Genomic DNA, 25940 nt, shown 5'->3' with positions numbered 1-25940 from the left:
TCCTAAAAGCAATATTCACCAGAATGCACTTGTAAACACGTCAATTCCGGTGATGGGACAGAAGGACTGTCACACATCTACAGGAGCAAACTGCACAAATTGTAAACTTTAATTCCAAATTCTAACTCCTGTAAACTCTAATGCTTCAGAAAATAAGCAAATTCCCAAGCAGGATGCAGCTTCTCCTTATGAAGCATAAGTTACTACCAAAAACCTGAAATTCTCCACACTAACATTTCACAAGTTTTTAACATCAAAATTCACTCAACTATTCACATAGCAAAATGAAGATCCGTCGTGGATATTCGAAACCTATCTCAAACATCAATAGGAAAGAACAAACAAACCTTGCGCCTACCTCCAACCGTTCTACAATACCCTCCCCCTTCCACCCATCCTCAGGTAACCCAGAAGCAAAGCTAGACAGCTGCCCTTGGCCTAGGCCTCCAGAAACCGCGGGAGTTGGGGCGGGGAAAGGCATCAAGAGAAGATCTCTTTACTGGGCTACTGCTCCCAAGCAAAACAACCAAAGGGATGGCAAGGAAAACTGGAGATGCTTTAATCCCGACAGAAAGGGGCACGGGTCGGGAGGAGGAGACTACACGTAATCCCGAGAGAAAGGACCGTGCAGGAGAGGAGGGGTGCGGAGCAGAAAACCAAGTATCCCCAGGTATCTTTCAGACTCCCAAAACAACAACAAACCGTGGTCTGTCTGCACTCAGAAGCACCAAATGGGGTCCCCGAGGCTGAGACAGTTCAGACGTACACCTTGGGCAGTAGATAAACGATGATAGGAGGGGAAGGGGGATGCCGAGAGAATAAGCCACTCAACGGGGAAGATAAAGCTTCTGGGGGTGATCGAAGAACAAAAAGAAAGGTGAGAGGGAAAAACACGAGAAAAGACAATGAAAGAAAAATAAAGACAGGAATCTGGTGCCTGGGCTGTGTCAGGTTACTGGGCTACCGAAAAACAAGGAACACAACAAAAGGGCACGGGAGAAGGACTGCAGAGAGAAGAGGATGGAGAAGAGATGCGGGGCGCGGCGGGTCGGACAAAGCGCCCACGGCGGCGGAACAAAGGGCCGGGGGCAGAATCGCGGGGGGCGGCGCGGAGAGACAAAGCGCCGGGGGCCGGGGGCACCGACCGGGCGCGGAGGCGACCGCGGCCGCAAGGAACAAAGCTGCGCGGGGCCCCGAGGCAGCGCCCACGGGCTGCGGCGCGGAGAGCGCGCGACGGACACGGCAGCCCCGGGCCCCACCGCTCTCAACGCCCGCACCGCCGGCCTCGTCGCTGCCGCCGCCCTCACGCGCCGGAGCTCGAGCCGCCGCGGCGCGGAGCGGGTAGCGCACGCCACATGCCGCCGCGCCCGGCGCACGCGACGCTGCCCCCGCGGCCTCCGGAGGCCACGCGTGCCGCGGCCCCCGAGCCCGCCGCCCGCCGCGGGCTGCCAGGCGCCCGCAACTTTCCCGGTTCCCAGCGCTCGGTTCCCCCAGACTTACCCTGTCACAACAGGCGCCATCTTCCACAAACTCTCGCCAAAACTCCAACCCTCGCGAGATTCCCCCCGCCGCCTTCCCTTGTCCCTCTCCCCCTCCCTTCCCTTTTTCCTCACTCCTCGGTTCCACCCAGCCCCCGCGCTCCTTTTCCCCTCGCAGCCGCCGCGAAGAGCTAGATGCCTCACGCCGCCCGCGGGGTAAGGGAGCCTGCTCGCTGCCTCCCCTGGAAACCTACCCCGGCGATGGAGCATGCGCAGGCTGCTCCTCCGCGGGCGAGCCTTCCCTGTGGTCCATGGGGAGCGCTCCGGTTGTCCGGGTTTTGGGACGCACCCTCTGGGACGTTCGTGGAGACTGAGCAAAACTGGAGGGGATTACTACGGGGACAGGGAATGGAGGGGTCAGGAGGCGGGGCCCGGGGCGGGGGGAGGGGTCCTGGGAAAATGTGCCGCGTTTCACAGGCCTGGACGCGCCACCTCCTCTAGTGCGTGTTTTCCGAGTGGCTTCCCGCTCTCTCTGCGTTCCCAGCCCTTTTCATTCATTCAAACGTTCTTTGGGCGCCTCCTTTATGCTAATCTCAGCGTTAGGTGCGCGAGCGACGCGGATCCCTGGGGTTCGGGAGAGTGACAGCAAAGAACTGACTTCATTCATTTCCTCGACCCCCGCCCATGCAAGTGGGGAGACAGACGTGATTTCAGCGTGGCCGGACCCTTCCAGAGCTCTGCCATCCTAGCTGCTTCTAGGGTGCGAAATGAGGTCAGCCCAAGGCCTCTGGCAGACACTCTAAGGTCCACCTTGCAAGCACACGCCAGGCTGCGGAGTAGTTTTCTCCAGAAGTGCAACTGTTGTGAGGACTGAGACCGCACTCCCCAACCCCAAACCCTGCTGCGCTCGATCGGGGCACAGCCTGCTTAGGAACTCATGGCAGCCGCCGGCCGGAGTGCGCCCGGGAGTCCACGAGGGTGGCGGCACAGAAGCCCGGTCCTCCGCGGGCCGGGCTCAGCCGAGGGCGGGCCTCGCTGCCCGAGGCGTACTTCAGGCCGCCCAAGTCCTGAAGCCCCCAGCGGACGAGGCACGGCGGGCATCGCATTGAAGGGCCAGGTGCAGGGCCTGCGCCTAGCCCGCCCTCGCCCCACCTGCAACACCCCCTGCTTCCCCTCCCGGCCTTTCTTTTCCTAGAGATTCCCAGATCCTGCACGGTCTCCCGCTGGGAGCCCCAAAACCCGGAGAACTGGAATCTGCCGCTCGAAACCTGCCGAACGCGCTGCAGGATTGGCGCGGCCCGCGCGAGCCGGACCGCGCATGTGCCCAATGCGGGCAGCCCAGTCTCACGCTACACTTCCTTCCCACCGCCTGCACTACTCGGCACAGACACAACACGGGCCGTGGGAAATTTCCTAAACCTCGCGAGAACGCGCCCCCTTGTTGCCTAGGCTTTCGCCCCAAATCTCGCGGAGCCCGGGCCGGACAGGTGTTTTGTCTAGCGGAGCTCGGGGCGCTGTTCCTGCCGCGCGTGCCCGGGTGGCGCGCGCGGGCGGGTTGGGAAGGGAGCGGCTCGCTGCAGAGGCGGGGCGGGTGGGCGCGTGGCGGGCAGCGAGGGGCGGGGGAGACCAGACGTCTGGCGCCCTGGGGCTCACGCCCCGGGTGGAAGCACTAGGGTCTGGGGAGCCGGTGATCGGGAACTTCCCTGGCACGGAGTAAGAAGGCAGGCTGTAGGACAGGAGGAGCCCCAGGCCGAGCGCCCGGGGAGGCTTCCTGGCGCGCTCCACGAGCCTGGTTCTTTCCTGAAATGTGTTAGACGTCGCGCCCCTTGCCTCCGGGAGCTGACGGACAGTCCCCACTGTCGGCTTTGATTCATGCTTCTGAGTCACCCAGTCTGGCTACTCCTTCACTTGCTTGCTTCAGAACAAGTTCGATCCCCTTATTTGCTCTCCTCTAGCAATGGGGTGTTGCCTTTCTAATCTACCCGCTGCCCCGGGAGTGGGGTTGGGTGCTGTTTTCTTCTCTTTCATATTGTCGCCTTGTGTAAAAAGGACACAGATACTTTTTTTTTCTTTCCCTCAGGCTCTTCCTAGCCTTGTGAAGTTTTATGCATTTTTCAATCCTACGAATATGACTGGAAATACTGGTTTTGCTTTCCTTCCCTTTCCCCATGCTTTTGTTGTAATGATCCCATTGTAGGTATTGTTTCATCGGGTGCTTTAGTGGCTGTTTTAAGTGCATCCCTTCTTTTTGGGTTATTTGTCCAATGAGACCCTGGTTATATTCTTCAGTCAGCCACAGTTCAGATTGGCCCTGGTGTGTTTCAGACCAGCCTAGCCTGACGTTATCTATGAAACCGGGTCTTCTGACATCCCAGACCCACAAATGTGGAATTCTGTTTTGACATTTGGGAAGACACCAGTTCTTGTAACAGGCTCATGTTCTGATTATGCGTTTGCCTGTTCCTTTGATTAAATATATATCATAGAAAAAGGGAAAATGGAAGAGCATGTAATAAGTGTAGTGTGTCAGTGCCAGTCTGCTTGGGAGCAGGAGGGCAAGTCCTTGATGAACTCATGTTCTTTGATGACTTCACCCCAAGAAGGTATTTCAGCCATCATCGCCTCCAAGCTCCTGATGGAATTGGGAACCTTGGCATCTAAAAACCCCAAGGACCTTGGAAAGTCGTGGCAGCCATAAGTCTAATCCTCCTCATGTTCAGCCCAAAGCAGCTATATTTCGAGCTTTCCCCTTCTCAATAAATGGCAATTCCATCCTTCTACTTAAGCCAAGAAGGAGTCACTCTTAGCCTCTTTTTCTCTCTCACATGCAAGATCCAGTCTGGGAGAAAATCATGCTAGTTCTATGTATTAGTCTGTTTTCTAAGATGACAGCAAAATATCTGAGGCTGAAGATGTGTAAACAAAGATGCTTTAGCTCACAGTTCTGGAGGTATGAGAGCATGGCACCGGCTAGCATCTGCTTGGCTCTATCAAGGCCTCGCAGCAGATGGCGTCACAATGGCAGAAGTGGGTGCATGCAGAAGGGACCACATGGTAGGACAGGAAACCAGAGATCCAGAAGAAGCCAGTTGTGTCCTCTGCTAACAATTCACTCTTGGGAGAACTCTGCAAGACCAGCATTCATTCCTTTAGAGGGCACTGCCCCCAGTGACCTCATTACCTCCTACTAGGCCCCATTTCTTAAAGGTTCCTCCACCTCTCACATCACCACCCTGGAAACCAAGCTTCCCACACGTGAACCTTAGAGGGACACACTTAAGCCATGTCCAAAACATAGCACTCCATCTTTTTTGGTTTTTGGTACCCGGAATCGAAGCACTCCATCTTCAGGAGACACAGTCCTACCATTTCTATACCTGCTTGGCTGCCAACCCAGTCTAACCCATTTATCTTTCCCATTTGGCTTACAGCATATCTCCTAATTGGTCCCTCTTTGTTCCATTCTTCAGTCTGCTCTCAACTCATTCTGAGCCTCTCCAGTGGTTTTCCCATTTTCCACTGAGGACTTCCACAGCCTGGTCGGCCTCTAAACTCCCCTCACCTCTGACTTCACCTCCTTCCCTTCCCCTGGCTCACTGAGCTCTGAAAGCTGTCTTCCCTGCCCTCCTGGGAAGGGTGTGCCCTAGGCACACTCTGGACTCCTTCCATTATAATGCAACAGAATGGGGGCGGGGACTTTTGTCAGTGTTGTTCATTGCTCAAGCCTCAGCCACTGGAATAATGCCTAGTGATCAGTACGAGGTGGCCAGTAAGTATTTGTAGAAAGAATAGTGCCTCCCATTTTAGGGCAGAGAAGAAATGATTCTGAAGACACTCAGCCTTCCGACTGAATTGAAAACAATATTGGGGTATCTCAGCAATTAGTATCCTGGTACCAGCCTGCCTGGGACAGAGAGAAAAGCCTGTGGATCTTTCTCAAAAAACAAAACAAAAAACAAGAAAGAAATCTTTACTTCTGGGTTGGACCAGCAGATGAAGCTGTACTAACTTGAAGAGTTTTCTTTACTATTTTAGAACCTCTGGAAGAAAACACTGTTAGCAGGAAATGAAGAGATAAGTATTGACATGGACTGCTAGTGAAAGTGAAAAATGAGTGTAATCTTTATGGAAACCATTTTAGTATAATTTACCACTACCTGTTAATCCTGCAATTCCATTTCTAGAAGTTTATACTAAAATATACTTGTGTGAAATTACCTATGATAGTAGTATCATCGATGTTATTTTTTAAGAGTATACTACTTGTAACCGTGCTGGATAGCACACACTGGTAATCCCACCACTTGGAAGGCTGAGGCAGGAGGATCACTGTGAATTCAAGAACAGCCTGAACCACATAGGAAGACCCAACCTCAATGTCAATGAGAGATAGGTTATAGGACTGGGGCATGTAGCCTAGCATGTGCAAGGGCCTGGGTTCCATCCCTGATGCATGCGCGCACACACACACGCAAAGATATGCCTAATGTTTAATAATCGTGAAATGTATAGAATGAAAAGTGTGCATGTGCATCTGTTAATAAGCAGACATTACTTTTATGTACTTATATGAGGGAATCACAAAGTTTAAAACCATGGTATGAAGGAGGGTTAGATAAATGTATGTGTATTTGCCTATATGTGTCTAAAATAGCTCTGGACAGGGGCTGGGGATTTAGCTCAGTGGTTCTGCAGCCTGCCTCACAAGCACAAGGTCCTGAGTTCAATCCCCAGTACCTAAAAAAAAAGAGACAAAATTATGGGGCTGGGGATTTCGCTCAGTGGTGCCGCTGCCTGCCTCGCAAGCACAAGGACCCGAGTTTGATCCCCAGTACCAAAAAAAAATAAAATAAAATAAAATAGCTCTGGACAGATATACTAGAAATTTTAACAGTGACTGTCTGCCTATAAAGGTCTCAGCATTTGGAGGATGTAGATGAAGGGGTGGCTTTCTTACAATCCAATATCTTGAATTTTGTACCATCCATACGCATTGCCTACTGGGCTCACTTCAGCAGCACATATACATATGCATTGCCTATTCAAAATATAAAAAGTAAAAAGAGAAAAAACAGAATAAATATGCCACAGGCAAATATAAACAGAACAGTTTCCTTTCTTTAGTAGAATTATTTTCTAACAGAAGTTATGTACAGGGTCAGCCATCTAGGTGGAATTGAAGTGGCAGAGCTGACTCATGGTCCATCCGGTAGCGTGTTCAGTGTACCTGCTACTATAGGTCAGGCCCATGCTAGGTGTTTTACAAAGGTGAGTGGCCCGGAGCCCCTGACCTCAGGGGCTATGGCACCATTCTGTGCTAGAATCCAGGTCTGCATTAGCGGCACTGCAATGCAGTGGAACTGCAGTGAGACGCCTCACTCTTGCCTGATGGGCTCTAAAAGCCTTTGCAGAGAACTCGAGCTGACTGTCCCCAGAGTGGGAGTTCAGAAGATTATGAGGAGGAGGAAGCATGACAAGCACAGGAAACAGCAACCCTGGGTGCTAAGGTGTGAAAGTATCTCTTGCATTCAGGGGAACTCCAGGTGGGGACTGGAGGGGGCAGGTGGTGTAAGCAGGGTCAGAAGAAGACTGGGTAGAACTGTAGGCCCCCGAAGTTGGAGGACATCGAACTCACCTAGGTCCCTCTCACTGAGATTCTAAATGAGTAAATCTGGGCTGAAACCGAGGAGCAGTATGTATGGCAGGCTGGTCAAGTGTGCTCAGAAGTGTCCATAAGCCACAATTTGAGCACCTGTGTTATAAAACTCGGGTTTTATAAAACTTGGAGATGGGAAAAATGACATATTATATATATATATACACACATACATACACCCTGAGAATTTTTTTTGTACCAGGAATCGAACTCAAGACCTTGCGAGGCAGGCAGTGGAACCACTGAACTAAATCCCTGGCCCTACCCTGAGAATTTTTATAGGCAGCTTCATAACAGAGAACAGTCTCTAGAGTCACATTCCCTGGCTTTGAGCTATAAGACCTCGCCTAGAAGACAAGTGATTTAACTCACCAGGAACTCAGTTTCTTCACCTGTAAGATGAGGATAATAATGCCTAATTCATAGAGTTGTTGTGGGGATTCCAATGTTACTCTGTTTAAAGTACATAGAATAATTCTATAACATCATTGTTATAATAGTGTTAGTTTCGTTGTAATTCAACAAGTTCGTAACTTGGATTCATCGAATCTAAATCCTAACAAAGCACATCAAATGTTTTTAGGGCCAGGGATTTAGCTCAGTGGTTCCGCCATCTGCCTCACAAAGCCAAGGACCCGAGTTCAATCCCCAGTACCAAAAAAAATAATAAAAAAAAATGTTTTTAGCACTTCCAAAGTCAATCTTAAAATAGCTTTTGTGCTGCTGGGGATTCAAATCAGAGCCTTCACACTGAGCTATAAGCCCAGGCCTTCAGCCCCCTTTTTCTTTTAATTTTGAGATGAGGTCTCCTTAAATCACCTAGATTGGTCTTAAACTTGCTATCTTCCTGCCTCAGCCTACCAGAGTGCTGAGATTACAGGTATGCACCACTGTGCCCATCTAATATCATTATTTTCTTTCCAAGAGGGTCACATGCCCAAAAAGTATGGGAAACCTGCTGTAAATGGCTGGGGATGTAAAGCAGTTTCATGTGATCATTTGGAACAGCATCTGTGGGCTAAGGACGCCCAGCTGCCAGCTCACATTAGAATTTAGGACCCATTTCTTAACTCATGGTTTTCATTCATCTTTACATCTCCCTTGCGTTTATAACATCATCTCTATCATTTCCTACTATGTGTTAATCAAGGTTAATAAAACATACAGGAGATAGAAAGAGTGCCAAGAAGGATTCCATTCCGTCAGAATGTGCAATTCTACAAGGAAAATAAGCTCCAACTCCAGGAGTAAAAGACAAAGAGACAACTGAAAATGAGTCACAGAGTGGGTTTCGGGTGGATTCAGCAACAAAAATAAATACTCGCTCTTTCTTCCCCATTGTGTTTGAGTTGTCACAGGATTCTTTGGCCCTGGCCATTTGACTTTTTTACAGGCTTGGGTTAAGCTTTACTTAGCTTGCTAACATGTGCAGCAGCTGAAGAAGGTAAAGGAAGAAAACCAATGAGCCATTTTCTCCAATGACGCGGAAGGTGAATGGGATCAAATGCACATTTAGTGCGAGGAATGTGTACCAATCTCACAATTTGTGAGAAGTTTTCATAGTAATGTATAATTAGAAGAAAACATTTCCATGTGTGATTGGTATATTTTGTCTTTTTTATAACGTGAAAAAAAAAACCCAGTTAACACTAAAGAGTAGCAATACCATGTGAATCATAAAACTCCAATTATCTGTTCATAAAGGACTATATTTAAAATTTGACATTTTTAAACGTTCTCCCTTGTTATGTATCCTATATTGCAGTGGCTTTGGTTTCTGTGTTAAGCCAGTGTTAACCATAGCTTTTAAAAGTGAGCTGGGACATAAATGAAAAAGCTTGGAGAGCTCCAGCACTGAGTCTGAAGCCTCCACTGCTAACCAGCTAGCCAACTTTGGACAATTTCATTTTTCCTCATCTGCAAATGGGGAATATAAAACTTGCTGCATAGGATCATTTTGAGAGATACTTGAAATATTAAATGAATCTGGGTGTGGTGGCACATGTCTGTAATCCTAGCACTTGGGAGGCTGAGGCAGAAGGATTGCCATGAGTTTGAGGCCAGCCTGGGCTACATAGTGAGTTCAAGGTCAACCTGAACTACATAGTGAGACCCTGTCTCAAAAAAAAAGAAAAGGGCCGGGGATTTAGCTCAGTGGTTCCAGCGCCTGCCTCGCTAGCGCAAAGTCCCGAGTTCGATCCGCAGTACCAAAAACAAAAACAACAGCAACAAAAAAAAGTTAAATGAATTAGCTAGGTACACAGTAGGCACTTGAGGGCCAGGGATTTAACTCAGTGGTTCCACCATTCTGTCTCACAAGCTCAAGGTCCCAAGTTTGATCCCCGGTTCCAAAAAAAACCCACAGTAGACACTTGATAAATGTTATTTCACTTAGTAAATTCTCCTACCCATACTCATGTTCAGTTTTCTTTCTTTCTTTTTTTTTTTGGTACCGGGGATCGAACTCAGGACCTTGCGCTTACAAGGCAGGCGGCTGCACCACTGAGCTAGATTCCCAGCCCCTTGTGTTCAGTTTTCTTATCTAACAGATGGACAAATACCACTTGTCTTAGAGCTTCGTTGCATGGATCAAATTAGATAATTATGTAGATAATTAAAAGAAAAGAGCTGTAAGGCATTGGCATTACTTTTTGATTGGCACGTGTACTTTTTTAAAGTTGGCTGTGATAGGGCCGGGGATTTAGCTCAGTGGTTCTGCCGCCTGCCTCACAAGCGCAAGGACCCCAGTTTGATCCCTGGTACCAAAAAAAATTTTAAAAAGTTGCCTGTGATTATATAGCAAATCATTATAACAAAAAAGATTGCTGCAGTTTCTTTCTTCTCTGGCCTGTATTACTATTAACCTTTTAAATTGAAAATGATAGTCTTCGTCACTTTTTCAAAGAAAACCTCTCAGAAAGATTCCACTCTTTGCTTCTGTATTGCTGTGTGTCACCGATGGTGTGATGATATGTATCACCTTATATACAGGACCTTGTGGCCAGCATCCTTGTCCAAAACAGATTCGAGACAGTTTAGCCGTGAACATGTCTACTCAGCCCAGCAAAATACTTAACTCTAGCACAGCTGACTAACTGATAATTCTCTTGAACATCGTAATCAAAGCTGTACATTGTCTCTATTAATAACTGCTGTTATCATTATGCAAAAATTAATTAAAATTAATTAAAAACGAATAATTTAAAAATTTTAAATTATGATGTCAACATGTGGAAATTTAAAAGGACTTCTTGGGGAATTATTACAAGAAAAAGTCTATGATTATTTCTAACTAAGCTCTTACTAGAAGTGTGTTTGAAAAGATCAGTCTCAGTCTAACAATAACATATTTCACTTGAAAAATGCACTAGAGAAGCAATTTAAAGGAATCCTTAACACACTGTGTTAGGTATTGTAACTGTTATTGCCAGAATGTAGTTTTTTGCTACTTAAGTGAGTATTTAGCTAAGTTCTATCGTGATTAGTATCCAGTGGATAGTAAAATAAATTATATTAAAGTGTTATGAATATTCCACTAATGGAAAAAACATTTCTGAAGATTGTAACTACAAATCACCTCCCATCCAAGTCCTGTGAAAAGATTTGGAAATTCATACATGCTTTTTCTTTCTTTCCAGTTTTCCAAACACGTGGCCTAAATTCTATCCTCAGAATTACTTCTGACTTCAGTAAGAGTTATAAACTATCGCCTGGGACAAGCATTTGGCTCCTACTTTTCAATTCAATTCTAAACTTCTCCAGAAATGTTCTTTTGAAATGCAAATCTGATTTTCATCAAGCAGTTATACCTACATAGCATCATATTTTCCTTCACCAGAAAACACAAAGTATTTTATTTTTAACTAGCCCAACTATATCTGCATTTGCATGATACTTTCTAAGTTCCCAAACTAAGTAACAAATCATAGAATCTAGGCAAAAGAAAAGGACATAAGAAGTGAAAGAAAACTTCTGAAAAACAGATTACTTGTAGAAAAATAGATGATCATTTTCTCTCTTTCTTTCTTTCTCTCTCTCTTTCTTTCTTTCTTTTTTTCTTTCTTTCTTTCTTTTTCTTTCTTTCATTTCCACTACTAGACATGGAACCCATGGCCTTAAGTATGCTAGGCAAGCTATATCCCCAACTATGTATTGAGGGATGGATGGATGAATGGATGGTTGGATGGACACAGAATCTCACTGAGTTGCCCAGCCCTGAACTTGAGATTCTTCTGCCTCAGCCTCCCAAGTAGCTAGGATTATGGTATGTACCTACATACTCATCCAAAAACGGGGTTTTCAAAAGATTATGTGCCAATCAACAGCTTTCTATTCAAAAGGATGCTATTGTATATAATTTGCAAAGTGACCCTAAATACGAGTGACTCCACATTGTCCCAGGCCCTCTCAGGGACAGCAGTCATCTCAGTCAATGCTCAGCAGGACAATGCTGAGGGGAGCTAATTTTCTCCTTGATATTACAGATGAGCCTCAGATAATAGGTCTTACACAGGTTTTACTCCTAGAAGTGGGATTTGTGTGATCAGTTCTTTATTTTTTGTCTATAGTAATTGAAATTATTTTTATCATAATAGTAGAGAATATTTCATGTCAACTACTCAGTATCAGATTATAATTTTAACAAATTATGTACAAAAGTATAAATGATAAGGTATGCAGGAAAAAATTTAAAGTGGCTGTTAAAATTCTTTTTAAAAAATTATATCAACTAGGCATAGTGGTGCACACCTGTAATTCTAGCACTTGAGAAGCTGAGGCAGGAGGATCACTATGAGTTTGAGGCCAGCCTTGGCTACATAGTGAGTTCAAGGCCAGCCTGAACTGCATAGTGAGACTTTGTCTCAAACAAACAAACAAAAAAATTATATGAACTAGTGACAGTGGCTAAGGATGGGCAGCCAAAGCAAGGGGAAGGCCTAACACCCATTTGAAATTTTTGCCATGTCTATTATTTTTTTAAAATACACCAAAAACATCATGAGAAAAAAATTATAGATCAATATCTCTTATAAATCTAAAAACAAAAATCCTTAACAAAATACAACATTCAACAAACTAGGTATACCAGGGTACTATTTCAACCCAAAAAAGACCATCCATCTATTAAGACAGCAACATTCCTGAAATTGATCCACCAATTCAACTCAATTAAAATCCCAACTGGAAACTTTGCAGAAATTGACATGACTCAAAAACCCATACAGAAATTCGGTTCCTTTTTTTTTTTTTGGTACCTGGGATCGAACTTGGGTTCTTCCACTTGCGAGGCAGGCAGTGGAACCACTGAGCTAAATCCCCGGCCCTCCATACAGAAATTCAAAGAACTCAGAACAGCCAAACAATTTTGAAAAGAAAGAGTAGAAGTAAGGGCTGACATTTGCTTGTTTCAAACTTACTACAAAGTTGCAGTAATCAAGACTGTGATACTAGAATAAGAATAGACATATAGATCAACGGAATAGCATTGAGAATCCAGAAATAAACTTTGACATTTATGACCATTTGATTTTGACAAGGGTTCTAGAGGAATTTGGTGGGCAAAACAACAGTCTTTTCAATAAATAGTGCTGGGATAATGGATATCCACATGCATAAGAATGAAGTTGAACCCATTCTTCACACTATATACAAAAATTACCTTAAAATGGATCTTCCTTAAAAGTAAAAACCAGAACTGTAACACTCAGAGAAGAAAGCATAAAGGTAAATCTTCGTGACCTTGGATTAACAATGGTTTCTTAGATGTGATGGGAAAAGTGCCAACAACAAAATAGATTTGTATTTACCAAAATTAAATCTTTTCTCTTTGCCTTTGTCCTTTTACAAAGGACATTATCAAGAAGGTAAAAAAGACAAGCCACAGAATGGAAGAAGATATTTCCAAGCCACATATTCGACAAGGGTCCAATATGCATAATATATAAATCTTAGAACTGAATAATAAAAAGACAGCTTAATTTTTAAAATGAATAAGGGAAGCTGGAGGTATTCTTCAGTAGTAAAGCACCTGCCTAGCATGCCCATGGCCCAAGCATTACATACACACAATACACACATACACAGGATCTGACTAGACTTCACTCCAAAAGAGGATGAACAAATAATCATTAAGGACATTTTAAAAATTCCACATCATTAGGGAAGTGCAAAGCAAAACCACACCCATGTTACACCCACTGGAATGGCAATAATCAAAGACAGGTAATAGCAAGAACTGGCAGGGATGGAAACCTTCATAAATTGCATTGTGATGGGAATGTAAAATGTACCCATCTTAAGAAACACTGACAGTTCCTCAAAAGGTAAGACACACTTACTGAATGTCTCAGCCATTTCACTCTTAGATGTGTAACCAAGAGAACTGAAAACATATAAAACATATTTCCATAAAAAGCTTGAATGTTCATAATAGCATTATTCATAATGATCAGAAAGTAGAAACAATGCAAATACTCATCCACTAATAAACAGAAAAATAAAATGTGGTATATCTATAAAATGGAGTATTATTAGCTGTAAAAATAAAAGAAGTACTGATAGGCATTAATAAAACTTTTAAAATATGCTAAATGAAAAAAGCAAATCACCAAACACATTTCTCTGATGAAGAAGTAGAAACAACAAACAAACATTTTAAAAAATGTTCAACATCATTGGCCATCGGAGAGATGAAAATGAAAACAACACTGAGATTCTACCTCACTCCAGAAAGAATGGCTACTATCAAAAAATCAGCTAATAACAAATGCTTGCAGGGTTATGGGGAAAAAGGAACCCTTCTCTACTGTTGGTGGGAGTATAGATTGGTACAACCACTGTGGGAATCGGCATGGAGATTCTTCAAAAAACTAAGATTAGAGGTTTCATTTGATCCAGCTATTTCTCTGCTGGGTGTCTTCCCAAAAGAATTAAAAGCATCATATCACAGCAATATATGTCCACCAATGTTTATAGCAGCACAGTTTGTAATAGCTAAATCTTTTTTTTTTTCTCGTTACTGGGGATTGAACTCAGGACCTTGTGCTTGTGAGGCAGGGGCAGTGTCACTGAGCTAAATCCCCAGCCCTGTAATAGCTAAATCTTGGAAAATGCCCATCACCTGGTGACTGGATAAAGAAGATTTTTTTTTTAATAAAATGGAGTACTACTCAGCCATAAAGAATGATAAACTAGAGACATTTATAGCACATTGAGGCCATTCTTGTAAGTGAAATAAATAAGACACACATATGTAAATACTGAATAGTTTCTCTGGTGTGAAAAACTGAAAGTGTAAATGAGGACCAAAATATATAACAGATAATGTCAAATAGGAAAAAAAGGTCCAAAGGGGAAGAGGAAGGGGAAGGGGACAGGAAAGAAGGGAAAGAAAAAATACGAGAGAAGAAGGAAAAAATGGAAACAAAATCTTTGTAAATAGGGAGGGGTGGAGGGATTGAAGGGAGGGCAGGGAAGGGGGAAAAACAGGAACCAAGATATGTCATGTACAGGTACAAATTCCCAATAATGACTGTCATCATAATGTATACCTAAAATGTACCAATAAACTCGATGAATTTTTAAAGAAAGTATCCTGCATTGTATGAATTCACTTACATGACATGTCCAGAAAAAGAGAATCTATAGACATGGCAAATTAATTGTTGTTCGGGACCAAGAGATGTGTGTGTAAAGGGTAACTGCTAACGGGTTCATTCAGGATAATGAATATGTTGTAAAGTTGATGGGGGGGGTGGTTCTATGACTCTTTGAATACATTATAAACCAATGAATTCATACTTTATGTCACTGAGCTCCATGCTTTGTGAAGTATATCCTTAGGTCCTTTTTTTTTTGGTACCAGGGATCAAACTCAGGTCCTTGTGCTTGCAGGGCAGGCAGTAGAACCACTGAGCTAAATCCCGGGCTCTGTGAAGTATATCTCAATTAAGCTGATGAGGGGAAAAGGACCAAAAAAGAAAAAAGGAGGTAAGGAGGAGGTGAGAGAGATTAATTCAACTTTCTTCATTTAGATCCTTTAAAAGTCAAATCAATGGGATCATGAACTTTATTTTAGTAATTCACAGCTGACATAAATGTCCAAATAAGAACAACTAAGTAATAAAATGAACTCCATAGAAAATTAGAGCATTAGTCATCACTCTGTTAGTGGATTCTCCCTCTAGCTTCAAAGTAAATTTGAGATTATGTTTCTGATGAGGATAACATTCCAGAAGTGGAATAATCTTTTATTTTAAGATAAAAATAGCAGTTGGAATCACTGGTTAACAATTTAATCCAAATGATTTCAATGACTATGATCACTTTGGATCCTTCTTTACCCCAAATGAGACTTCTACTTCTTTTTTTAAAATATTATGCCAGTTGAAATTAAGTAACTTTCTTAAACTCACACTCACAGTTATAGGTATAGCTGGAATGTGAATGGTATGCACCCCTCTAACCTTTCCCCATAATCTGCCTGATGCTAGGCCTGCTGGGCCACTTTCTCCCTCTTTATTACCCAGAATTAGAAAACAGTAGGGGGTGGGGAGCTTGAAGGACCATTGCACAATAAATGTGATGCTATTACCTTGAAGACCTAAAGACTGGGGCCACTTCTAGGACCCTGGCGGGGGGCAGTGCTGGGAGTTGGGGAACAGGAAAGAAGTGGAATTGGAAATGGAACTCTTATTTTCAAATGTAGGAGAAAAGATGAAGGAATTGAGAGAACACTTCAAAGTTCCTTCCAGGTCCAACGGGGAGTTTAAAGGTCCGCCTGGAGCTGAAGGAATCCTAGGAATCAAAGAACTTTTCCTCCCCTCCTGATTTAGCCGCCTCCCCAGAACTCCTAACTGGCATCATCTCCTTTGGGTCTCCAGTGACAACAATTCCAATAGGAAATGTGTTGTCAGACTTTCTCCTCTTTAGCCACACCTTTCCACCAATATGCTGCCTTCAAAATCTTTTTCGCTCATTTAGTTCTTTCATATTTATTTTATTTAATTATCCTAAGGTCTTACATTTAACCTCCACCTCTACCATATTTAAATCTAGTACATAGCCAAAATTGCTTCTAAAAATATGACAAATTACAGAAATGGCTTTATTCTTTTTAATTTCTGTTATTTCTAAAATGGGTAACATACATATGGAAAAAAAATTAAAAGTTATAGAAGGGAGTGGACATAGGATTGCCAGATTTAGCAAATAAAAATACAGGATATCCAGTTACATTTGAATTTCTTATAAACAGCAACTACACTTTAAGTAATGTCCACCTAGAATAAAATCATTCAGATTGGGAACATAATTTTCCTTGTTTGAAAATTACATTTATTTGGGCCTAAGTAGGATTGCTATTCAGGAAACCCCAAACTCAAGCAGATTTGAAAATGTTTCGCAAAATGGCAGCTGTATTCATCACTTTAAAGCACACCGGGTTGGGGTTCATGTCACTTGTTTTTTGGGCATTGTGATGGATGCTGGAAGAATTTAGGGGGCCTTGTTAGAAAGAGAGTGGGAAAGGGCCAAGGATTTAGCTCAGTGGTTTCGCCCCCTGCTGCGCAAGCGCAAGGACCTGAGTTCAATCCCCGGTACCAAAAAAAAGAAGGCAAGAGAGTGGGAAAGATCTCAGCCTCTGGGCAGTTTCAGGGAAGGGATCTGTTGTGCTGAAGCTCAGCAGAAGCCAACAGTGTTTCAAAGTTCAACTCAGTATCCGGGACATCTGGGGGTGTCTGCAGCCCAGTTCAAAGATTCAGCTTCAGACGAGTCTGAGATCTCATTAACAGTGGCCTCCCAATTCCATTTCGAGTGCCTTGAACCAATACCACTCCATTTTGATTTCTTTTTCCTTGACAATATAAATTTGGGACGTACTTATATTTTAAAAAGGTTGTGCTATTTGTCTGAAATTAAAATGTAATCTTTTGTCTGGCAACCCTACATGAACAGAGAAACAAGATTCTCAGTTGCCTTCTCAAAAGAAAATCCTATTACAAGTTTCTTGAGTCTCCTTCCAGGAATGTTCAATAAACAACTTCCTTTTATAGCAATTGGAGTTATCAGCCCTAGCCCAAACTTGAATCTGAAAATGAGAACCAGGCTTGGTGGTGCATGCTTGTAATCCCAGCGCTTGGGGAGGCTGAGACTCAAGAGTTTGAGGCCAGCCTGGGCTACATGGGGAGTTGCAGGCCAGGCTGGGCTATATAGTGAGCCCCTATCTCAGAAAAACAGAAAAGGGATCTGAAAAATAATGATGTTATGTTTTTTATTTGGACCCTTAAAGGTTAATGGATGCCACATGGTGAAGGGGGAAAGGTATAGGGGAAAAGTGCACCCCAATTCGGGATCCTTGTGTATGTTCCTTAGCTTCTGAGACTACTTGCCAAAGGAGGACGATAATACTAATATTCACCACGTATGGTGGCAGTGAGTAATGAGTTACACACGTATCATGCATTGCAAAACGGCTAGCACAAGGTAGTGATGGGATCCGCCATCTTTTCCTGTTCAGATGCTTCAGGGTATTCATCCACTGCTTTCCCCAGAAGTTAACTGTGAAGATCCCTGCCTGGAACCATATACTGAATCTGCCTCAGTGTAACCTTCTAAAATTCCCATCAGCTAGTTCAGTTGTCTCCTTATAGCATCTACATCATCAAACACACAGTTCAAGAATCTAAAGGCTTCATTTACCTTATTCTGCTTTCTTCTTTCTGAATTTCCCCTCTGTCATCCATTGTTTCAAAAACATTTTCTGAACATCCACTAGGAGCCAGGCACTGTGCTAGGCATTGAGGAGGCCAGGCTGAACAAGAGGCTGAGGTCACTGCGCTTGGGACCTTGGATTCAAGAATTCATGTAGAAGCTGGATATGGTGGCACACGCCTGTCATCCCAGCACTTGAAAGGCTGAGGCAGGAGGATGGCTGTGAGTTCAAGGCCAGGCTAGGCCACATAGTGAGTTCAAGGCCCACCTGGACTACATAGTGAGACCCAGTCTCAAAAAACTAAAAAACTAAAAAACTTCAAGTAGAAAAACCAATAATAAATGGGTAGCATATAAGTAAAACATTTTAAGTGATGATAAATGTTATGCAGGAAAATAAACAGGAATGATAAATGCTAGGGAGGGATCGAAGCTGACTTTGTGTAGGTCAACTGCCCTCTTGATAGTAAATTCCCATTACTTAAGAGTAAATTCCACTTATGTAAGCTGCTCAAAATACTTTAAATCTGCATTTCTTGAAGGAAGGCTTTCAAACAGTGCAAGCAAAGAGCAACAATTTATGTAACTTTAAGTAGCACTATGTAGATAATAGGGTTTTAGGAGTACAGACTTGGATATTTCTATCTTTCTTAGATTTTTTTTTTTTTTTTTTTTTGGTACCGGGGATTGAACTCAGGTCCTTGGGCTTGCACAGCAGGCGGCGAAACCACTGAGCTAAATCCCCGGACCCTATCTTTCTTAGGTTAAAGGCTATTTGAGGAGGTGGTGGGCACTGAAATCTGAGCACCAACGACAAAAGGACAAAGCCTCCTATGGTATCAATTATTAGCATTTATAATCCAGCCTCCCACCATACGCAGATGCACCCTCCTCCGCTCCCTTTTTAAAGACGAGAAAAATAAGGGCCCCAAACTTTAAGTGCCTTGTCCGAGGATACTCAAGTCAGAAGCAGACGAGTGCAGTGCAGCGGATGTAGCCCAGTGACTGAGCATATGTCTAACATATCAGAGGCCCTGGGTTCCATTCCTAGCACCGGCGAAAGAGAAAAGAAGCGGGCAACACCAGATTCAAACCATCTTTCTGCTTTGAGTCAGGGAGGCTCTTTTTAGTTAATCACTTAACTTACAATTTTGTGCCATTCCTGAATCCCAAAAACCCTGCTTCATTCTGTATGGGTATACATTAAAAAATAACTAAACACTGTGAAGGGAGTTGAACATGTTAAGGAGGTTTGGCACAGACATTTCAGCATAGTTGAAAATCCGGTGTAATGATTTCCCACCTCCTTTAGCTTGTTAGCTCACCTATTATCAGAGCTAATATTCAGGGATAATTATTGATTTGTAATGGAGGTGATTACAAGTTGTTTTAAAATCAGTATTCTCTATCTTTCCTGAGCAGTTGCTTGGTGGTGGGCAGGATAATTCAATTCCTGCTTGTGTGTCATGAACTTAGAGCAATTTGTATGCAGAAAATCTTTTCCCTTTGTTCCTCCCAGTGATCTGATCCATCTTCATGATGATTAAAAGCAAAACAGCCTAAAAGGCTATATTAGTTCACAAAAATTTCTCAGAATAGTGCATTAAAACTGAAACTGAAACACTACAGAGGTGGTAAGACCTACTTACATTCAGTTATTTATGGGCAGCAAAATAGCAGACACCATGTGTTTCTACAGATCTGCACTGTGTGTTAAGCAAGGTATTAAAAATAAGCATGAATTTTGGGGTGACTCTTCTAGAGAAGGATATTCATCTAAACAGGTTTTGAAGAACAGATGAATTAATTAGTAAACCATTAAAATTAGCTGAGGTATAAAATAAGAAACATAGGGCCGGGGATTTAGCTCAGTGGTTTCGCCACCTGCTGCACAAGCGCAAGGATCAGAGTTCGATCCCCGGTACCAAAAAAAAAAAAAAAAAGAAAGAAAGAAAGAAAGAAACAAAATATCATATTAAACTTTGCTAAAAAGGTAAGAATAATTTTGAAATGATTCCAGCTTCTTAGCTGCTTCTCCCTCTTCTGCACTGACCCACAATTATTTTTTTAAATAATTAAGTATTTTATTGTCATTTTCCTTTTTCAGGCGTTCTTTTCCTTCAGTTTTTGGAGTAGGAGAGGAGCATGCTGTTTTCATAGGACAGCTTGCATAGTTTAAGGTACTATTACAGCTTTCTCTGATTTAACTTTTCTCTTTCAAGCCTAGATTTTATTTTATTTTTTATTTTATTTTATTTTTGATACTGGGGATTGAACTCGGGTCCTTGCGCTTGCAAGGCAGGCGGCAGAACCACTGAGCTAAATCCCCAGCGCCAAGCCTAGATTTTAAATGCCTCTAAAAGTCTGTATTTTACTGAAATTAATTTCCAGGGCTTTCCCAGGTCTTTCTTCTTAATGGCACTTTTTCAGAACATTACTTGGTATCTCAATAACTCCACTGGACTTCCTGCCTCTAAAATTCAGATTTTCCTGACATGATGACATAATTTTCAGCGTTGCTCTTTGTCCTTCCCCCATTACCCTCTCACCCGGAGTCAGTCTCCACTGTAAATACCAAGCTAATATTGCAAAGAACGGCCTTCCAACCTGAGGGTATAGGAATTTATAAGCTAGAACGTTTCCTCAAATTATGGTTGTAAGAAACGAGTGTGAGTTACTAAGAAGATTCTCTTAATATCTCCTCTTCCTCCCCATTCATCATCAAGGGTTTGGTTTCTTCTGGAGGCTCTCAGCTAATGTGGAATTTAGCTTTGCCCATCTCCCATAGATCCCCATAGAGTTTGTAAAACTGCAACCCATAATCCCCTCTTGAAAACACACACTGATTATTTGTGCTTATGCTGCTTCGAAATATTACAATAGCTTCTGGATTTTTGCCACATTCCTCTCCAGATGGTCATTTGGGAGACTTTGTTTATAATGTGTGTTTTGAATGAAATTTTGAAAATCTGAGACCACAGGATGTAAGAGTCAATTGTGGATTAAACTTAATTTTGCATTTTTTCAAAGAGGCCCTACTTAGCCGAAAACAATAGCAAACAATGAATAGAAAATAAAAGAGGTATGAGGTTTCTTTTCCCCCCTCCAAGAATCAGTGTTTGAAAGAATGAGAGACAGCTACTTTCAAAGGTTAGGAAGTGTTTTCAAAATGGCCTGTAGTATTCATTTGGTGGTTCAGGTGAATTAAAACATTAAGCTATTTTACGGAAATCAGAAAAGCATTTCTTTAGTGACTGTGATAATTGCAATTTTAAAATCACAAATGAAACCATAAATCTTAAAAATAACATCCTTCCCTCCAAAAGGAAAGTTTGTGGAGAGAACAGCATAATAGCATGTAAAAATAATTTTAAAACACATTAAAAATATAAAAGCTCTCATGAGGCTTTTCCTTCTAATAAATTTTGGGTTTTTGCTTTATGATCTTTGTTTATTTTAGAAGCTGATGCTAATTAAATAACCCTCAGAGATTTTAGGAAAAAACAAATTTTTAAAATATAAATTAAGGTTTCTCTCATCTGATTACAACTTCAAGAAAATCATATACCTTTACAATAAACTGGTGTGGCTGGCTTTAGTTTTTTATACTCTGGTTCCTTAGCCTTTTGCCATTTGAATGTATTCTTTTATTCTTCACTACTTATAAAAAAGATAACAGGTAATGAACACAGCCTGCTACAGGGGAGTGAAGGCCAGCATCTTCAGCAGAGATTTTCAGTCACTAGAAACTGAAGAATTTCTCTTTAAGCTGTGTCAGTTCACATTCTCTGTATAAATCACACACACGCAGGCACGCACGCATGCATACACCAGTGATTTCTATGACATAACCTCTCTGGAATTCTATAAACACAGGATACCCAACATGGGTTAACCACTTGTCTAGGAAAGAAAATAAGCACACAGTTGCCCACAGAACACATCTCACATTTGGGGTTCTATGTATGCCAAGACAGTGATCACTTTCAGTCTCTGCCTGAATAATAACAAGACCTTGAAAGCACGATTGCTATTTTAAATGGATGCTTCTTGTTAACAAAATGCAGAATGAATTAAAGCCTCTGAATTAAGCTCTTCTATTGTTGACCGTGATCTTCAGAAAAGGTGTGGTAGATAGCCAACTGCAAATATGAAGTTTATATTAGGTAAAAGGAAAAATATTCTGCTCAGGAAAAGTAGGATATAAGCATTAATGGAGCTAATTAAAATAAAATTATTTGTTATTCATCAAGGTAAAAGAGAAGATATTTAATTGTTCATAAGATCAGCCTTCTTAAAACCTCTATGAAATAGAATACAAAATAACCGAGTAAAGAAATGCCCTAAGTATTTTTGTTCTTTGCTAAATCATTTTGACTGATATTGATCCGATTAGTATGGCCCTACCACAAGCACATCATCCATAATTCTGTTCTCAGTCGCTTCATTCAACAGTGGAGCTTTACACTCAGGTCTACTCCCAGCTACCTAATGCTGGAAGAAGAAAAAGAGCATTGTTAGAGGTAGGGTGAGTAGGGAGTGAGCAACAGCCTGTCCTCCTGTAATTATAATGGGAGAGCACCATGCTAAATATCAGCAGCTTTTCTTTTCTACGGGAGAGATGACATCAGGAAGCTCTGCCACTACTAGCGATCACAGAAATTTCCAAAGCAGCGTCAAACGGTCCTCCAAATTCCACCTTTGATGGGGTCAAAGTAAAGACTTTCAGAGGAGGTGGAGGGAAGGGAGCCTTCTCTTCATTCACTTTTCTGAACTCACTGGGCTCATCCATTCAGGTGCTCTCAGAGCAGTTCGAAATGGGAGGAATCTGTTTCTCAATCATCATCGTCCAATGAGCATTGTGGGAAGGAAGTGAGTTACTGTGGCTATATAATTATTCCAGTCCTCTAATTTCACCACAGGGGAGCCTCTACAACATCAAAATCTGAGTGTAGACCCAACAGAGACTCTCAGATTGTGAAGGCAGGGAATATCTAGGAGGGGCCTCCTTTCTTTTCACATATCCTTGAATTTTATGATTGTTGGCCCAGCCTGCCTCAAAATGCTGAAGATCCACAATCATCACCTCTCCTCCAAGTCCCAAGTCAGCCTTGAGCTTGACTCAGTGATGCAGCAAGGCCAATGCGGGAGGAGGTCCTGGTTTTTGGAGAACTAGTTCTGAAGATTTTGTGTAATCAGGTAAAGAGTGCCTTTGGAAACCCTGCACATTCTTTCCCTTCTTCTCCTGCTCCCTGTCTCTTTTCCTCCCATTCCCATCTCAGTCTTCTGCTCCTTCACTTTATTGCTTCAGTGCCCAACTCTCTGTTTCCTAAAATGACAACTACTAACCGGATAAAGCAATTCATACTATGAAAGCGGGGGAGAAGCACACACACACATGCGCTTATACTTTCTTTTTTGCTTTTTGAGACAAGGTCTCACTTTGTAGTTTAGGCTTCCAATGAACTCACTATGTAGCCCAGGCTGGCCTCGAACTTGCGGTGATCCTCCTGCCTCTGCCTCCTAAGTGCTGGGATTACAGGTGTGCGCCACCACGCCCGGCTAAAAGTACAAACTTTTACTGGGGATCAAACTTGGGACCTTGCACTTTCGAAGCAGGCAGCTGAACCACTGAGCTAAATCCCCAGCCCTTGCACTTATACTTTCTACCTGGTTAGCAGCCACTCTTCTCATCTCACTCAACAAGGTCATCCTCGTGGAGGAGATGAAACCCTCACATAAGAGAAAGAAAATGATCCTGTGGTTCCTCTGCTTATTTTCAATTGTTTACAGTGTTTCATCCCAAAGTCCAAAGCTAGACAGTCCTAGGGATCATTCCTAGGAAGGGCAAAGCTTGGGGTTAATGGCTTGGGTGTGGTTTGTCACCCAAGGGTTCATGTGTTGGAAGTTTATTCTCCAATGTGGTGATATTACCAGGCCTTGTGGGAAGTGGGGACCCTGTCCTTAGAAGGTGATAATGTAATTCTTTGGGGATCACAGTTCCTCTGAGAGTGAGTTACTATAAAAAAGAGCAAGAATGATGCTGGGTGTGGTGGCACATGCCTGTGATCCCAGCACTTGGGAGGCTGAGGCAGGAGGATTGCTGTGAGTTTGAGGCCAGCCTGGGCTACCTAGTGAGTTCAAGACCAGGGCTGGGGATTTAGCTCAGTGGTTCTGGCACCTGCCTTGCAAGTGCAAGTTCCCGAGTTCGATCCCTGGTACCAAAAAAGAAAAGAAAAAAAGACCAGCCTGAGCTATACAGTGAGATCCTGTCAAAAAACCAAAAAGAAAAAAATATTTAAAAAGTAATCCTTTCCCTCCCCACTTCTGGCTTCCTGTCTTGCTAAATGATCTCTCCCTCCCTCTTGCACACACTCTTTAAATTACCCAATCTCAGGTACTTTGGTATAGCAATGATAAACAAACTAATACACCTGGTGAACTGACCAATATCTATCTAGGAGCTTAGTGGTTCATCTTTGATTTCTCTCCTCCCCTTACCACTCCTGTCCAAATCAGTGGCAAAGTATATTGGTTCTGTCCTCAAAGTATAACCCACCTCTAATAATTTTTACCATCTTCCCTATTAGTATGCCCTAATCCAAGGCACAACACATGCATCTAGGTACCTGCCTTACCTTCCAACCTCCTACTTCTTGATTTTTTTTTGGTACCGGGATCGAACTCAGGTTTTTGAGCTTGAGAAGCAGGTGGTGGAACCACTGAGCTAAATCCCCAGCATCCTCTCTACTTCTTTACTACCCCTATCTCCTGTACTCCATCCTCTGTAGGACACCTGGAGTGATTGTTTAAAAATGTAAATCGGGGCTCCTGGCTGTTCCCCATAGACAGACAGCCCCAGGTTCCGCAGTGCCAGTTGCATCCTTGAGACAAAATAGTAAAAGCCGGAGTAAATGGATTTAACTGTCCTGGGCACCTGGTCACCAGGGCTGCTTTTCACTCTGACAGAATAGATATAGTTTACATCAATACCACCTTCACTGTCCTTCACTACATGGACTATGTGTTCTAGTATGATTCCACCCATGGCAAGTTCAGTGACACAGTCGAGGCTGAGAACAGGAAGCTTGTCGCTGATGAAAAGCCCACCTTCATCTTCCAGGAGTGAGATCCTCAAACAGCGTAATGCTGCTGGTGCTGAATATGTTGTGGAGGCCATTGGGGTCTTCACTACCATGGAGAAGGCCAGGGCTCACGTGAAGGGTAGTCAAAAGAGTCATCATCTCTGCCCCATGTTTGAGATGGGCACAAAATATGAGACGTATGACAACTTCTTAATATCGTCAGCAATCTCTCCTATACCACTAGTGCTTATCCCCCCAAGCCAAGGTCATCCGTGGCAACTCTGGCATCGTTGATGGACTCATGACCACAGTCCACACCATCTCTGCTACTCAGAAGACCATGGAGAAGCCATCTGGAAAAATGGCACAGGGGCATGAGGAGGCCCAGAACATCCACCCTGCATCCCCTGGCACTGCTAGGCCTAGGACAAGGTTATCCCTGAGCTGACTGGGCAGCTTGCTGGCCTAGGCTTCTGAGTGCCCACTCCCAGGTCATGAGTTGCAAATCAGAACTGCTACCTGGAGAGAGCTGCCCAACATGATGACATCAGTAGGATGGTGAAGCAGGCACTGGGGGCTCCCAGAGGGCATCGTGAGCTCTACTAGGGAGCTGGTTGTCTCCTGTAACTTTAAGTGACACCTATTCTTCCACCTTCAATGCTGCGGCTAGCACTACCCTCGTGACCACTTTGTCAAGCTTATTTCCTGACATGGCAATGAATTTGGCTGCAGCAACAGGGTAGTGATCAACAAAAGAGAAAGAGCCCCCTGCACCAGCATCCCTAGCAAGAGCACAAAAAGAAAAGAGACATCCTCAGCTGAGGGGAGGCTCCTGCCCCACCTCAGTCCCCACACAGAGAAGCCCTTCTCTGTCACAGTTACCATTCCAATGGGGCAGCTGGGCCCCACCATTACGAGCCATCACTGAAGTCCACTGCACTAGAAAGAGAAGAGAAATGTATATCAAATCACATTACTCTTAAATCCCAAGATTCCCGTACTTCCCCTGTC

The 25940-nt window shown here is 43.3% G+C and overlaps 1 protein-coding gene and 1 pseudogene across 8 annotated transcripts in view; one reads left to right on the top strand and one right to left on the bottom strand.

Annotated features, from left to right (window-relative positions):
- The window catches only part of Rbpj (recombination signal binding protein for immunoglobulin kappa J region), a 242224-nt gene that overhangs the window by 110434 nt on the left and 105850 nt on the right, over nucleotides 1-25940 (bottom strand). For 2 of the 8 annotated variants that reach the window (XM_013073133.3, XM_013073134.3), the window contains exon 1: nucleotides 1501-1575. The exons of 2 other annotated variants lie outside the window; for them this stretch is intronic. Coding sequence is in view for 3 of the 6 variants with exons in the window: in XM_087187423.1 (XP_087043549.1) it covers nucleotides 1733-1791 (59 nt within the window). In the remaining 3 variants the exon portion in view is untranslated. Of the gene's footprint in view, nucleotides 1-1500; nucleotides 1842-25940 lie in introns of those variants that run through there. 4 more of the 8 variants (XM_087187423.1, XM_087187426.1, XM_004847183.4 and 1 more) reach the window with 4 other exon arrangements.
- On the top strand, nucleotides 24803-25857 carry LOC101710066 (glyceraldehyde-3-phosphate dehydrogenase pseudogene; annotated as a pseudogene).

The sequence above is a fragment of the Heterocephalus glaber genome, unplaced genomic scaffold, assembly GCF_053883595.1.
Source record: "Heterocephalus glaber isolate CG9 unplaced genomic scaffold, H.glaber_assembly_v1.0 deba00001509, whole genome shotgun sequence".
Classification (NCBI taxonomy): Eukaryota; Metazoa; Chordata; class Mammalia; order Rodentia; family Bathyergidae; genus Heterocephalus; species Heterocephalus glaber.
This window is presented reverse-complemented; position numbering and strand designations above follow the sequence as displayed.